This window comes from Leuciscus leuciscus (genome assembly GCF_965113295.1).
Source record: "Leuciscus leuciscus genome assembly, chromosome: 1".
NCBI lineage: Eukaryota > Metazoa > Chordata > Actinopteri > Cypriniformes > Leuciscidae > Leuciscus > Leuciscus leuciscus.
Window position 1 is genome coordinate 40208327 of NC_138725.1, and position 15610 is coordinate 40223936.

The following is a 15610-nucleotide window of genomic DNA, read 5'->3' on the forward strand; positions in this document are numbered from 1 at the left end:
TATACACATATAAACATACATACATAGCTTATATATATAATTAGCTTCCAAAGAAACTAAAAGAAAGTAAAACTGATATAAAAATGATATAAACATATTACAAAATAAAAAAACTCATCAAAATGACAAAAACACAACAAAGTGACTAAACTAAAAATTTTAATAATTTAAAAAAGAAAATGCAAAAATATAAATTATTTAAAATATTAAAAAATAAATAAATAAACTCACTGATGTGAGTTTACTCTCTAGGTTTTTTTTTTTTTTTTGGAGAAACATCTAGCCATCTGGAAACAATAAGGATATTAAAGAAATCTCCGATTTGTTGCAATGAAACTCATGATGAGAGCGGTGATGTCATATATCTGTTTGTCTCTGTTGAGGGGGAGGGAACAGGTTGAGGGAAGGATTTTGGAGCGTGGTATTGCTATAAACCAGCAGACGCAGTTATGTTCCTTCACTTGAATCTCAGTAACAGGGATTATTTCATGCAAGCAACTCCGCTGACCACTAGAACAAACTCCCAGCACACGAACTGAGGTATTTACCCTGGACTACAACTTGGATATTATTCCAACACTCAATATGACCTTTAACTACTCCAGTGAGATCTCGTTTGGAGCATTTTTAGACTTTACAGATGCTCTGCGTTTTCTGCATCTGCTCAGTATTTACAACAATCTGTTTACCAGACAGTCAATGAAGCCCTTCATCAGATTTTATTTAACTCTTTCCAATAGTGATGTGTTAAGCATATGCTGAAAATCATGAACTCGTATAAAAGCCTGAGATCATGTCAGATTCTCAGCACTAGATGCTGTAGCTTTGCACTGTCCTGAATGACGTGATTGTTGTTTCTCTGAGGAGGATGAAGATGAAGAGCGCTCTGAACCTGCTGTCGCTGCTGTGTCTGTGTGCGGCCCAGAAGAAACTGACCCAGGACACGTCTGAGTGGGACCACCGAGGTAAGATCTCCTCAACTTTTTTTTTTTTTTTTTTTATCAGTAGAAACAGGTGATGTGAGGAAAAATCCTGACCGATCTTAATAATTTCACTCTTAAAGAGCAGTTGTGCTGATATAATGCAAATGTTTGTAGAATATCTCCAAAATAGTTTAGAGGATAAATATTTTTTACCAGTAGCGTTCAAAATAGATCTCAAAAAGCATGATGTGTTCTATTCTATTCTATTCTATTCTATTCTATTCTATTCTATTCTATTCTTTTTTTTTTTTTTTTTTAAGTATCAGTGAAAGATTATAAACTTTCAGAAAATATTGTTTATCCGCCTTATACAAAAATGCCACTGGGGCAGAACTCTTAAATGGAATTTTTTTTTCTGACAGTGCATGTCGTTGAAATAAAAGATTATATGTGCTGTTTTACATTTATTTCACATGAGGGTTGTACATTTTACAACCCTTTTCACCTATACTTTGGACATGACAGTTTAAAACACTGATTTGTGTATTTTATAATGTTAACCAAAACTAAAACTAAAAACATAAAAATCTTTTTTTTACCTGAAATAAAATAAACTTTAACAATAATAAATATATTGTTAAAGTATGATGATAATAATAATAATATATTCAAATATAAATATATAAAAAATTAAATGTAATAGTTAATAATAATAAAAAAATAAACGTGAAGTTTTATTTCAGCTATAAGGCAATAATTAATTTAGTTAAATCAAGATTTTATTAGTTTCACTTGCTGTACTAATAAACTTAAAACTAATACTGAAATAAAAAACATATAAAATAACAGAAACACACAACAAAATGAATAAAACTTAAAAAATTAGCATCTCAATGATATTAGATGTAGAATAAATTCAATATTCAAAGTAAGAACATTCTCAAAAAGGTTTAGCCTCCTCTTAAACAAACGTCCTTCAGCACAAATGATGGATCACTGTGACATTTAAGTATCTTTGAATGAGTTTTCATATAACCAGAAGCTCAATATGAAGTTGTGTTCACTTGTCACAGACAAACCGAATGGCAAGAGCTGTTCAAACCTGACGCAGGTCCTGGACAACTGGAAATACGCCATCATGTACCAGGTCAAAGACATGCTGGTCAACGATCATGCGTCCATCTTACCCGAATATACCAGGTAGGATGTGAAATCTGTTGTTGTTGTAACTTTTGTAGTTTGGTTTCATGAAATGAGGTATTTTCTGTGACTACCTAATGGAAACCAAAGCTATCTGTCCATGGCACACATACGTAGTCCACTCCAGTCTGAGGCCATCTGGCCATTTTCTCTGTGACATTTTCCTTTCTGTTTCTTTTTTTCACTGCAACTGGAGAAAATTAGGATCACATGCCATAAAAGGAAATGATTATTAATTCAAAAATGCTTTGACTGAAACGAACCATTTAATCTGCTCAATATGCTGCATTCTCAAGGTGCAGGACCTTTGATCCTAAGCCTAAAATCTGTGCAGCAGCTTCATGCACCGTTAGTCATGTACGAAAGACTTCATGTGCATAATTACTACATCATTTCTAACTATTTCTGCTACAGATAATCACTTACTTTTATAGCCTGACCTCTGAGCGAATAAAATATGGATGGATGGAGGGATGGGATGGAAGGATGGATGGATGGATGGATGGATGGATGGATGATTAATCTATGATTAATTAATTGTTAACATTATAATTAATTGTAAAATTAATATGATGTCAAAAACAGCATGTATAGTATAAATAAAAGATTTGATTTTTACAATTTCTGAAGATAAATTCAGCCTGTGCAAAACTCACCATCACTGTGTTATTGTGTTGTAGGTCGTTGCTATGGGGTTGCTAAGATGTTCTAAAAAAATTAGTGTGTTGCTAGAATGGGTGGTTTCCAGGTCATTACTTACTTTCCCAAGTCAAAAATGTCATGCAAACCACATGATTTAAGGAATTATTTATGCAGGACTAGTTATGTTTTTAAATTTAATAATTGGGTTTGGTTTTTTTTCTTTTTGCATGTTTTTTATGTATTTGATGTTGTTTATGTTGTGCACAGGATCCAGCCCCTGTCGGATGCAGTGGGAGATCTCTATAAGCAGTTCGACACTCTGAAGAACAACCTGGCCAAGCTAACCAACAAGTTTGACAAAGTGGAAAGCTTTGTGGACGAGATCCAAGCAGGAAAATTTCCCAAGCCAAAACTCTGGACGTCCCCGAGACTCTCTGTCAGGAGAATCCCACAACAGATCCCAGCAAAAAGTCCTGTCAAAGTCCCGGGTAAAGCCATGTGGGCTCAGAGGAGAGCCAGAAGAGGTCCTGGCACTTAGCAGGAGAGGGCAGCAGATCTGGACACATAATCATGATGCTTTTCCAGTGATGAGCCTGTCAGAATTCTATACAGAGCAAAATTCTGGGATTTACAATGTTTTATATTACAAAATATACAGACTTAGTCAAGTCATAAACTGACTGTATGGAACATGCCGCATATGAAAGGTTATTTGTATAGTGTGATGGAGTTTGACTTTTATGTATGCGTTTAGAAATATTAACTAAAATGTATATTAGTTCATATCACAAATACATTAATCTTTTAATATTAGAGCTATACTAGTGGAAAATATGAGGTCATTGTGAGTTAAAAAAAAAAAAGTTCACATCATCTTAAAGGTATGATGCATTAAATATTGAAATGTTTACTTTTCCCCTCTTTTACCGGTTCACTGGAGCTTAGAATGTATATGTAAATACTGTATTACAAACACCCACAAATATATGCATATGTTTTAGCATGTTTATCAGGGCACATTACTCAAATAATAAGCTTATCAGTCTGTTGTTTAGCATCTCATTGTTGCATGCTATAATAATAAGCTACTCATTTGGAAACAACGGCTCATATTATTATGGGAAAATATTCACCAGTATACTAAAGAACTGAAAATAATAAAATTATAAAATGTTTCTGATGGACAGTGTCTGTCCTCTTCTGGACGATCATTGTAAGAGATCTGAACATCTGAAGTGATGATTTTGTTGAATCTCTGCCTAAATCTGAACATTAATTTGGCTTTCACCATCATGAAAGCAGATGTGCTGGATGGGGAAAAAACAGTCAATCATTCTGTTTCTTATATTATATATGATGCATTTTACTGAACTAGCAAAACAATATTCTTGTATTTTGACCTAAACATGATTTTGGTGCTGCATAAAATTAACAGTATTTAACATATGTTGACATTATAGGAATATGTTGACATTAAAACTTGTCTGAATCAGGATCATGTTTATATAATAATGTTTTTTCTTAGCAAATTCATGCAATAAATGTATTGATGTCTGATGCATTCTTTGTAATGATTGTTTGTTGAAATGAAAGTAAATGGTCAGTGTCAGTTTGGTCAGCTGTGACTTCCTCTCCCTTAATAAGAGCGCCATCATCTGAACACTGTAAAAACCGATGCCGTAATCAATGCAGTCAGGAGGCTATTGTTCATAGAACAGTTTTATTATTTTATATTATTCATTAAACAGTTTTCATCGAGAAATATGTCATGATGTAACTCGATTTTTTTGCCAGATTATGTAAAATAAGCACCTTTTTATGACTTCTTGTTTAAGAGACAGTTCCAAATTATCTTGAAGGAACGTTTTAATGAGGGACAACTAATAAATGTTTTTTTTTAATGTATTTATTTTGATGCTTTTCTTAAATTATAATTCATGAATATAACCCGTGAGTAGATTTTTTTTATTATTATTATAATTTTTTTATTTAAATCGCCGGACCTTTATTTTGAATCATCCAAAACCGGAAGTCGTACAGCTTTAGTGTAAATATGTTCTGACAGCGTACAGTGAAGGTTAGTTGGATGTTTTTGAATGTTTGTTCAAAGGTTGTATATTGTTTCCGTATTCCACTTTATAAAATAATGCGTTTAACACGTTCAGTGTATGACTTTGATGTGTCTGTGCTGTAAATATTTAGTAAAACAAAACTGACTGACCTCCAGAGATGTGAATGTTTCTCTTTTTTACAAATATCTTCATATTTAGGAATCGTGCGTTTTTAATGCACAGAGCCGTTTCTGATCATAATTAGCCTTTTAGACATAATATGTGTGGAAAAAGGTATCTAAATTAACACAACACAACACACACAGTGGGTTTACTGTACAACTCAGAAGAGGTGTCAATAAAATAACTTGCATGTCAATATAATGGCTTTATTGGACATTGGGGGTATTTTATTGTGGTAAAAGAGGTTTAAAGTATTAAATTATTAAAAGTGAATTATGCCCACATTGTCAATATCCCCATGCCAAAATCACACTAAGTGTTTATTATAAGCATATAATGATTTTTGTGATCTTGTCAAGTCAAGTCACCTTTATTTATACAGCACTTTTTACATCACAGATTGTTTCAAAGCAGCTTTACAGTGATAACAGGAAAATAATGCAACACACTTTGTTTCAGCTGTACAGTAGATCTAGAAGAAAATAGCGTCGTAGTCAAGCATAAGTAAGTTCAGTGATGATTCATTTTTGTTGTAAAAAAGTTATTTCTGAAGTTTATTTATCTATACAACCACTCTGTAGAAAACCGAGATGTCATCGTCCAGTTCAGTTCAATTATCAACCATCTGTTAAAACTAGTTTTCATGAACTAACAATGTAACAACACATTCCTAGAAGAACCGAGCAGCCAAATTGTTCAGTTCCTCTAATATAAGGGATAGATGGTGCAATTAAAATCTGCAATTTAACCTCATCACTCAAAAATAAACTCAATTAAAGTGAATTTCTTCACGCTGCAACTTCAGGTCCAAGCCTGGACCTCAAACCACTAAGCAACTTTTAGGCATCAACCCATTGCTCAGGTATGTGTGCAGTCTGAAAATGTAAAACGATATAAAATCTGATGTATAAAATCTGATATAGTCATACAGTGTTCATCTCTATAGCTATGGAAGACGATATACAGGAGGAGATGCTGTCCGAGTTCAGAGAGAGGCGTCTGGGCGGCTGGCAGATCCTGCAGCTGACGGCCGGCACGGGTCTGGCGCTCTATGCCGTCTGGGCAGGAATTCTGATGCCGGGGTTTCGTCGTGTGCCACTCAAATTACAGGTGAGGTTTGAGGAGTGTGTCTGTATTAATGCTGCACATGATGAGGGATTTATCAGCCCAATAACTGCTGCTGTGTTTGTGTTCCAGGTGCCTTACATGCCAGCGAGCAGAGCTCAAGTGTGTAACGTCATGACTCTTCTGAAGGGCAGATCTGGAGGCATCGCTGACCTGGGATCAGGGGACGGCAGGATTGTAAGTGATCCTCATACTTTTTCATTTAGTTTGGGGTCGGTAAGATTTATAAATGTTTTTGAAAGGAGTCTCTTATGCTCACCAAGACTCCATTTATTTGATCAGACATACAGTGAACGAAGTAATATTGTGAAATATTATTACTATTCAAAATAGTTGTTTTCTGTTATAATATATTGTAAAATGTAATTTATTCCTGTGATCAAAGCTGAATTTTCAGCATCATTACTCCAGTCTTCAGTGTCACATGATCCTTCAGAAATCATTCTAATATGATGATTTGCTGCTCAAGAAATATTTCTGATTATTGCAAATGTTAAAAACAGTTGTGCTGCTTCATTTTTTGTGTGGAAACTGTGATACATTTTCTCAGGATTCTTTGATGAAGTTCAAAAGAACAGCATTTATTTGAAATAGAAATCTTTTGTAACATTACAATTGCCTTTACTGTCACTTTTGATTACATTTTTTGAATGTTAGTATATGTGCTTATGTGTTTGTTGTAAATGTGTGCAGGTGTTAGAAGCGTGTCGTCAGGGTTTCTCTCCAGCAGTTGGTTTTGAGCTCAATCCTTGGCTTGTTCGTCTTGCACGCTTTCATGCGTGGAGAGCTGGACACCACAGAAGTGTTTCATATCAGCGAGAGGACCTGTGGAAGGTATTGTGAACATCGAACAATGTGCTGTCAATCATCTGTAAAACATGTGCCAAATCGGCTGTGCTGTGGCGACCCCAAAAAAACGTGAGCAAGCCGAAAGAGAGAGTGCTGTCAATCTATTAAAAAACTCATTAATCACACATTTTTCTGTAATTAATCAAGATAAATTCCATATTAACATAATATTTTTATATTGTAATAATTTCACATTGAATCTCCAAATTGATGTAGAAACAACATATAATAAATATATTTTACCCTAAGTGCTATAAATGAAAGCTAGTATCACTGATACCAGTACTGATACTGCTGTAATCTAATTGTTTTCCTCAATTTTAGCCATTAATTGTTGTCATTCAAAATTACAGTAGAACTAAAAAGGTATTATTTTTAACATTTAATAAGATTTAAAAATATAACAACTTTTAATTGACCTTAAAGGGTTAGTTCACCCAAAAATGAAAATTATGTGAGTAATCACTCACCCTCATGTTGTTCCAACCCCCGTAAGACTTTCATTCATCTTCGAAACACAAATTAAGATATTTTTGATTAAATCTGAGAGCTGTCTCACTTCTTCATAGGCTTCTATGTTATTGAAACTTAACAAAAAATAAATAAATAATGACTTTATTCAACTCTTCATTTTCTTCTGTGTGGGCCTCTGAGTGAGTTCACGTAGTGTAACAGCGCAGAACTTCTGGGTTGTACGTCACACGCATCACACACATGACCAGCGTCGGCCAATAGTGAGCCTACGTTCTGACCTACAACCCAGAAGCGCTGCGCTGTTACACAACGTGAACTCACTCAAGAGGCCCACACAGAAGAAAAGGATTAGTTGAATAAAGTCTCTTTTTTTTTTTTTTTTTTCGCACAAAAAGTATTCTCGTCGCTTGATAAACTTATGGTTGAGCCACTGTGGTCACTTGGACTATTTTAACAATGTCTTTACTAACTTTCTGGGCCGGCAAGTTTCAATAACATAGAAGCCTATGAAGAAGTGAGACAGCTCTCAGATTTCATCCAAAATATCTTCATTTGTGTTCCGAAGATGAACGAAAGTCTTACGGGCTTGGAACAACATGAGGGTGAGTGATTACTGACAGAATTTAAATTTGAGCAGTTAGTGATTTTGTCTTTTGTTCTTTGATTAACATTAATGACATTAACATTAACAGAAGACCTGATGCACATGGCACGGATCTAAAATGCATCCAATTTTCTCAAAGCACATTGCGTTAATTTAAGGCTTTTTAAAATCATTTAAGACTGTGCTTACGAGGATACTCGACAAAAACGGGCGTTTTCACAGTTGTGCTCTTCGGGTCAGTCGGGTTTTTGTTCACAGAGAGCCGCTTCACACAGAGCACACCAGTACAGTTCTCTGTTGTGTCTTTTCATGCTTGAATGGTTTAAAAGCACTTGAATTTAAAATTTTAAGAGAGCGTGGTCATGTAATATAACGCAGCCATATTTTTAAAGCATTAAACTGAAAAAAGCGTTCATTTTGACAGCACTAATATTGAAAGAAAAAAAAATATATACACAAATAATTTACCCAGACATTATACAGCCATATTATAAATATTTTGTTATACATAATATATATATATATATATATATATACAAATATTTTACCCAGTTATTAAACACCCATATTATACCCCAAACAAAATACCTGTGGAAGGTATTTTGAACATCTAAACACCTAAAATACTATATTATACTAAAACAGATTGTCTCATATAAATACACTGTCCTAAATTCTCATACACATTTCTCATACAGAAGCAAGATATGATTTCTAAACAATATTGTGTGTAATATATGTGCATGTGTATTTGCAGGTTGATCTCTCAGCGTATAAAAATGTCACAGTATTTCTAGCCCCTAGTGTGGTAAGTCCCACAGCGGTTCCTAAATCATTTAATAAGATGCAATACAATAGACTTTATTCAATCAGTTTGTGCATTTGCATCATGTTATTGAGCCTAAAGGCCTCATATACCATGTATTGTGTGTTTATCAGTTAAGTCTTTTACAAAAGAAGCTACTGGCTGAGCTCCCTGAAGACGCTTTGATTGTGGCGGGACGTTTCCCGTTTCCTGATTGGACGGCGTGCAAACTAGAGGGTGAAGGTGCGGACAGAGCGTGGGCCTATCGCATACAAGAACTGAGACGCCGCTACCAGTCACAAGATACAAATGTCTCCAGATGACAAAATTATTATTTTTTAAAATCTGCTTTCTTATTTTAGCTTGGTTTTTGTTTTATCGTGTTTTACAGAATTGTCTTATGCACAGAAAGTTTTAAAAATCTTTTAAATATGAATTATATATAATATTTATTGTGCTTTCACTCTTAAGCGAAACAACACATAAGATGTCGAAAAACAAAGTCGGTGTCTGTGGGAGTTCCTTAAAGGGTTCAAACCCATGGATGACTTCCTGTTTCTTAATGTGACCTAGATAATGTCATGTGTACAGTCTCTTTAAGTGTTTCTCTTTTTCAGGAAAAAGGAAATAAACCACATTTATTGTGAGTCATCTTTAATTAATATATTGTGTGAGAAGTGTATGTTTCTGAATGTTTACTACGCACTCTGCAGTCTTACTCAACATGCATTTGAGCTGATGGGTTGCATAATGTGAAGTCGTTGAGCAAACCACATGAAACGATGAGCAAGAGAAGTTCAGAAATGACAGGCTGACACAGACTGATTCTCACAGATCAAAAGTACATCTAACTGCTGAAACAAAAGGTACCAAAGCTTTATGGTATTGGCCATTTGGTATAGGCTGATATTTACAAAAGTCAGTGAATTATACAATGCACACACATATACAATGCTCAAACTACATTTATTCAAAATCACAAATTTTCACACACAAAAAGAAAAAAAACTGGTATCCATTGAGAAAGCCATTTGTATGTGATGGAGCTTATGTCAAACGAAATCACTTCGTATTGACCATTGGAAAGAACAATAGCGGAATACCAGACGATTAAGAAAATTCAACAAATAAACAATACAACTTTTTTTTTTTTAAACAAACATCTAACAGTACAGTTCTATAATAAAAACTAATGTAACTGGAAATAAAATAAATGTATCGTATAAATGGGGTCCTTATACAAGAAACTACATAGATGCCTTTTTAGGACGAGCTTAGATTGAGAAGCTCTGCATTAGAGGATGCATTTGTGCAATAATGAGGCAATACCTGCACACATAGTGAATACTGTACTCAACATGTGTCTTGTTGCGGCAGGTTTCATCCGGCCCGAGATTAAGATTTCACTTCCGGTAGTTTTAATGGTTTGAGTGAAAGCACCTAATAACTAGTTCCTAATTACAGTTTTCTGTAGAGCGCATTAGTGTCTTCCTCCAGGGGCGCTTGACGGCTCACGACGCCGAATCCCCTATCGAGACACTTCAAATCTCAGAACGTTTCAGGTCTTATTGGAGATATTTTCATCATTTAAAGTATAATAATTTAATTAAAATGATTATAAATATACATGCTTGACATGCGAATTGAAATTTTCATCTGAATCAACTATGAAAGTATTTAAAGTATAAGCCGGATTAGCAACCACAAACGACTGTGACTGGGGCATTCTGACCAGCGCTTAGAAAAGTAACACGTACCACGTGACGTCTAAAGCGAAAGAAAACGGTGTTTAAAATGAAACTCCTTTTTAAATGTTTTCTTATACTTTTTAAAAAGTCATCTAATGTCCTGCAAAACATTTTACAACGTTTAAGTATATTTTGGTATGATCATGTGAGCTGTGTAGGTTGATATTTTTTGTTCTAAAATAAATAAACAAACAAACAGAAAAACAAAATAAATAAATGCAAATCGTACACATAAATTCAAAAATGAACTTAAAGTTTCGGTTCAAAGTATTTATAAAGTATTGTTGTTGTTTTACAGTATTGTTGTTATTATTATTATTATTATTATAATTACCGGTTAGGGTACAACGTTAGCTGCCAAACTAAAAAAAGTTGCATACAATTTGTTACATTTCATTTTTTCGGACCTTTTTTGTTTGTTGTTTGTCCAAAAAACCTTTATGTATAATTTTAAGTGTTTTACCATTTATAAAATCGAAGAAATTTTGGTTTGCAAAGAGTCCACTTCTTCTCAGAATGTTTTTTTCGAAGAAAAAAAAAGAAAAAAAACCTGACTAAAGACCCATCGCTCCTGACCAATTAGAGACGACTTCGACACTTTAAGCCCCGCCCATCTAAGTATGCACTCTTCCACACTGTTTTCCGTTCTACCCTTTCATTTCTAATTCTGTGAGGAAGATGTCATTTCCGGTAGGTTAATGGGCAGAGGAGAGGAAGCTACGAGAGGCCTGCACGGAAAGAGAGATCCCACTAACCCAAGGAGTGGCACTGTCAGACTTCTGAGGGCTCAAATTAAAGCTCCGAGTCCCACACAGCGCTAACACCACCCGAGGCGTGAAGAATAGAGTCCCGGCACATTTTCAAGACCGCTGTTTTGTTGATCTTCTCTCTGTTTCGCAGTAGTTTTATGCGCGTTGTCTCCGTGTATCCGGGCAGCGTCAGTTCTAGTCTCGCGCTAGATCAACAATAATAACAAGTGTCCCGGAGCCCGAACCCGGGGGTCCACCGGGCGTGTGCGGGACAGTGATGCGGGGTTTCGGTGCTTCCAGAAGGTGAAACACAAAGGCCCCAAAGGAAGCATGAGCGAGCAGATCCAGATTCATCTCATATCATAGCCGCATAAAAGCTCAAGAACCCGGGCATGGTGAGTCAATATTAAAGCAAAAATATGTATATGTATGACAATAACTTGTATATTTGATCCAAAATTTCTCTTATGTAATCGTGAACTTTCGATATGTGCACCAATGCCTGGAGGTTGCATTGCTTTTGAAGCGTTTGTGCTTCTTTGTTCATCTGTAAATTATCATACGACATTGTGTTAGAAGCACTGATTTGATTTAAGCACCTGTCAGAAGCACTTACATTTATGTGCGTATTTCCGTAATATGATTTCTTATAATAGATTTTGAGACCTATAGCAGACATAGATCTGTCAGATAAGAAGGGAAATCAAATGCATAAGTTATTCTGTCTTTAAGGGATGAAACCAGATGATAGTCTTATAAATGAAAGCGAGCACTATTTCTTCTGCGTGTGAATGTAACGGTGTCCTCTCGAGTTATTGACAGTCTGATGAGTATGAGGAAATCAGAGGCATTCTTCTGCTATCCTGTGACGTCACACACTGGAGCAGTGCAACATGTTGTGACTCATACGAAGAATTCAAAACCCTGAGCATCATCATCGTCATCTTCATCATCATCAGCCCACTTCCTGCATTCGTCTTTCATGACATCCTTTTACTTTTCAGTGCATTCTCACTTTTTTTTGTAGTTTTTTTTTTTTAAAGTATTTTGCACTGAAAAAGGGAACTGTTAAGAAAAAACAACATGATGCTTCTCGCTTAGTCTTTAAGGGTTAATAATGCAGAACTAAAAATAGAACAAATAACCCAATAAAATAAATTATATATTATATATTAACAGTAATTCACAGTGTCCTTGATAGAAGAAAAAAATCATTGTATTGTGGATTCACAGTTCAATTATATGCGATTAGAGTATTTGATGCATTGCATGGTTGCATTAAAAGTTCAGACTGAAATGCCTTATCTTTTCATATCTCATCTTTCTCTTCTGCCCTTCCCCCCATCTCTCTCTCTCTCTCTCTCTCTCTCTCTCTCTCTCTCTCTCTCTCTCTCTCTCGTCTGCAGGCGTCAGAGGAGTCCTCCTTACGGGCCCTGGAGAGTCTTATGACAGAGTTTTTTCACAGCTGCACCACTAATGACCGCAAGAGAGAGATCGGTGAGCATACGCCTGACACCGGCCTTCACACCCTCATCATTTCCTGATTTGCAGAGTCATCCTTTGTGCTGTTATTAGCTGAATAGGCTTGTTATGTCTGTCTCGTATCAAACGTCCTATTTTCTCTTCTGAAACACAAACATACTGAAATGTTAACATGTGATCGCCTACATTCACTTTAATGATGCCTATTCAGTGTTTGAAAAAAATTGTCTAGTGTGGTGCGCTAGGAGGAGGACAGTTGCTGTTAAATCTAAACGGCAAGACAAGTAACGACAAGTGTTAAATGTGAAGTCTGTCAAACTTTCCACTGTTTCTGTCTGTGTGTAGCACCTACCGCTCTGCAGATCTATCTGAAGAACCAGTGTTAGAAACCAGCAGCTGAAGTTTATTTTGAACTGGATAGTTGATCATTTCAGTCTGATCTGAACAGTTTGAGCGGCTCATTTCATATGAAATGATGGCCTTTACATGAAAGTTTTTAAAATGACCAATATGCTATTTTTACATGCTCAACTTTCTTTAATGTGAAATGTTTCTGTTTAAGCATGAAAAAGGTCTGCAAAGTTAGGGCCGGTTCACACAGACTCAGTTTTTAGAAAGCCGTGCTATGCTTGAGATGCTGCAAAAGTGTCTAGACACAAGCGCTACGGTTAAAGACATCAGTCTAGCGCAAGTTTACATTGAAAAACAATGAAAAAGTAGTGCAGTGGAATAGAAAAACGCATTCTGTGTGAATGGTCCCTTAGAAAGCACACATTTCCTCCAGAGGGAGTTATTCTCTATATCAGTAACACTGTTTCTGAACTCCCTGAAACGCCTCTATTGTAGTCTTGAGATTCTTCTGGGAACGAACACGTCACAATATTCCTCATTTAAATAATTCCCGCCCAAGGCATACGCAAGAATAAAGGGGGGCGAGACCTAAAGCCCTGCATTTCAGCCCGAGCCCGACGGGCCCCGACTTTTTTACGCCCCTAAGGCCGGGCTTCGGGCCAATTTTCACGTCATAGTTCACATGCGGGCCGGGCCTCGGGCCTTTTTTGGGTTATCCTTCTTTTTATATTTTTAGACATTAATTAAAAAAATATGAGAAGTTGACGTCGACGATAGAAAAACAAACATAGAAAGACTTTTAATAACCTTATAACTTTCATAATCGTAAAATTACACTGACATATGATTGACATGACAGTCTCACGCACGCACACACACACACACACACACAGAAGGTTTCCCGTCAGCGCAACCAACGATTCACCTCATGTGCAAATAATGGAGAATATTAAGAGAAAAATCGCAGAGTGATAGAAGAGAGGACTGGGTTAAAATCTTCCACTGTGGATGCTATTCTTTTTCATCTTCACTCGTGAAAAATCCTCTCACCGGCCCCCGCTCCCTCTAGTGAAGATATTACTGCGCCAAGTCGAAGTGCTTACAAGCACTTGCTATGGTATTCCGCCATACAAAATAGTTATCCATTTTACACGCTTAGAAAAGCGCAATGTTTTGTTTTGTGTCACCGTCCTAGGTCGAGTTACACTTCGCGAGTAACTGTATTTAAATAGGGAAAACGTGGAGGTGTTTGGTAGCTTCTCTGCTTGGCCCATATTAAATGAACTGGGCTAACAAAGTTTCGCCGCAAGACAGAGGGATTTAGTGCACGCACTGAGACGAGAGAGGTATGTATCAACTCGTCTTAGTTAAGGGAATAACATAGTTTAATATGAAAAAACGGTAAAGTATCCCTTTAAACGCACTATTTACACGTGGCTGGGAGCAGGTGTAGATTTCTTTCGTACCAACTAACATTTGGAAAATACGAACATTTTAATGAATCCGAAAATTTACGCCAGAACCACTTTACACACGATTTACACAAAAATTCGTTCTGCTCGTGTTTCATGAATGAGACCCAATGTGTTTATACTTGTAGTTCGGTTCTAAAAACATTTAGTCCTGGTCCGATTAGTGTTCAGATTGCCATTTTCATTGCCAAACAAAAGATACCGAACTTAAAGGCATAGTGATATTTTCACAACCTGATCGTTCGTCTTTTATGACGTATTGCCTATTTTGAAAGAGAACTTCCCGAACATCCAAAACGATGCTGTGCTGGGCTTAATGCACTCGCTGTATGTGCTTAGCTAAATATAATGGTATTTTGACCAGCTGAGAATTCGTGAAGAGTTTAAAAATGTGTAAAGGAGTCAAAACAGCGGCAGGAGTTTCAGTCCGCTTGTTTGGGGGCACCAGGGTTCAGATGGCAGCGTTCACACTTAGGCCTCATTTACACTGCAGGTCTTGATGCCCAATTCTGATTTGTTACCTTTATCCGATTTTTTTGACCGTCCGTTTACACATTCTTTCAACTGTGACCCATGTCCGATTCATGTGTTTACACTTGCCATACTATCTGAAACATTGAGCATGCTAAAAGGGTTAAATTCTCTTGCACAGATGGACGGACGCGAAATAAGCTTGATGCCACCTCTGCGATATATGCAAAGTTCGCCAAACATCACCATGATTTTGAGGCGAAGGAGGACGAAAAGTTGCGCATATGCTTCAGTTATTGTGTGCGAGAGAGGTCTCAGGACTGGTGGGAGCATATTGTGTTTAAATATTGGCTTTAACGAGGAGCAGTGGGTCCGAAATTTTGTTGTGTACAACAATATGTTGTGTCAAGGTTTGTCCACATTCCTCTCCTACGACGACACAATGTTTCGTCGGGTCATCCGTCCCTTTGCAGATGCGCGT

The 15610-nt window shown here is 36.3% G+C and overlaps 3 protein-coding genes across 4 annotated transcripts in view; all 3 read left to right on the forward strand.

Moving 5' to 3' along the window:
• Positions 1 to 420: 420 nt before the first annotated feature.
• Positions 421 to 4449, forward strand: LOC309507899 (uncharacterized protein). 2 transcript variants are annotated; one of them, XM_082182331.1, is made up of 4 exons: positions 421 to 540; positions 868 to 965; positions 1997 to 2123; positions 3033 to 4448. In XM_082182331.1, the coding sequence occupies exons 2-4, from the start codon at positions 869 to 871 to the stop codon at positions 3301 to 3303; spliced, it is 495 nt and encodes a 164-aa protein (XP_082038457.1). In that variant the 5' UTR covers positions 421 to 540; position 868; the 3' UTR covers positions 3304 to 4448. The 2 variants fall into 2 exon arrangements, with proteins under 2 accessions (XP_082038457.1, XP_082038458.1); XM_082182332.1 differs by having other exon boundaries at positions 458 to 540; positions 865 to 965; positions 3033 to 4449.
• Positions 4450 to 5798: 1349 nt separating this feature from the next.
• antkmt (adenine nucleotide translocase lysine methyltransferase) lies at positions 5799 to 9518 on the forward strand. The gene is made up of 6 exons (XM_082182283.1): positions 5799 to 5861; positions 5946 to 6109; positions 6197 to 6301; positions 6818 to 6958; positions 8809 to 8859; positions 8991 to 9518. Exons 2-6 carry the CDS (start codon positions 5948 to 5950, stop codon positions 9177 to 9179), a joined length of 648 nt encoding a protein of 215 aa, XP_082038409.1. The 5' UTR covers positions 5799 to 5861; positions 5946 to 5947; the 3' UTR covers positions 9180 to 9518.
• Positions 9519 to 11284: 1766 nt separating this feature from the next.
• The window catches only part of xpo6 (exportin 6), a 39055-nt gene continuing 34729 nt past the window's right edge, over positions 11285 to 15610 (forward strand). Inside the window, exons 1-2 of the mRNA XM_082180678.1 lie at positions 11285 to 11748; positions 12760 to 12850. Coding sequence (XP_082036804.1) covers positions 11746 to 11748; positions 12760 to 12850 — 94 coding nt within the window. The 5' untranslated portion in view covers positions 11285 to 11745. The remainder of the gene's footprint in view (positions 11749 to 12759; positions 12851 to 15610) is intronic.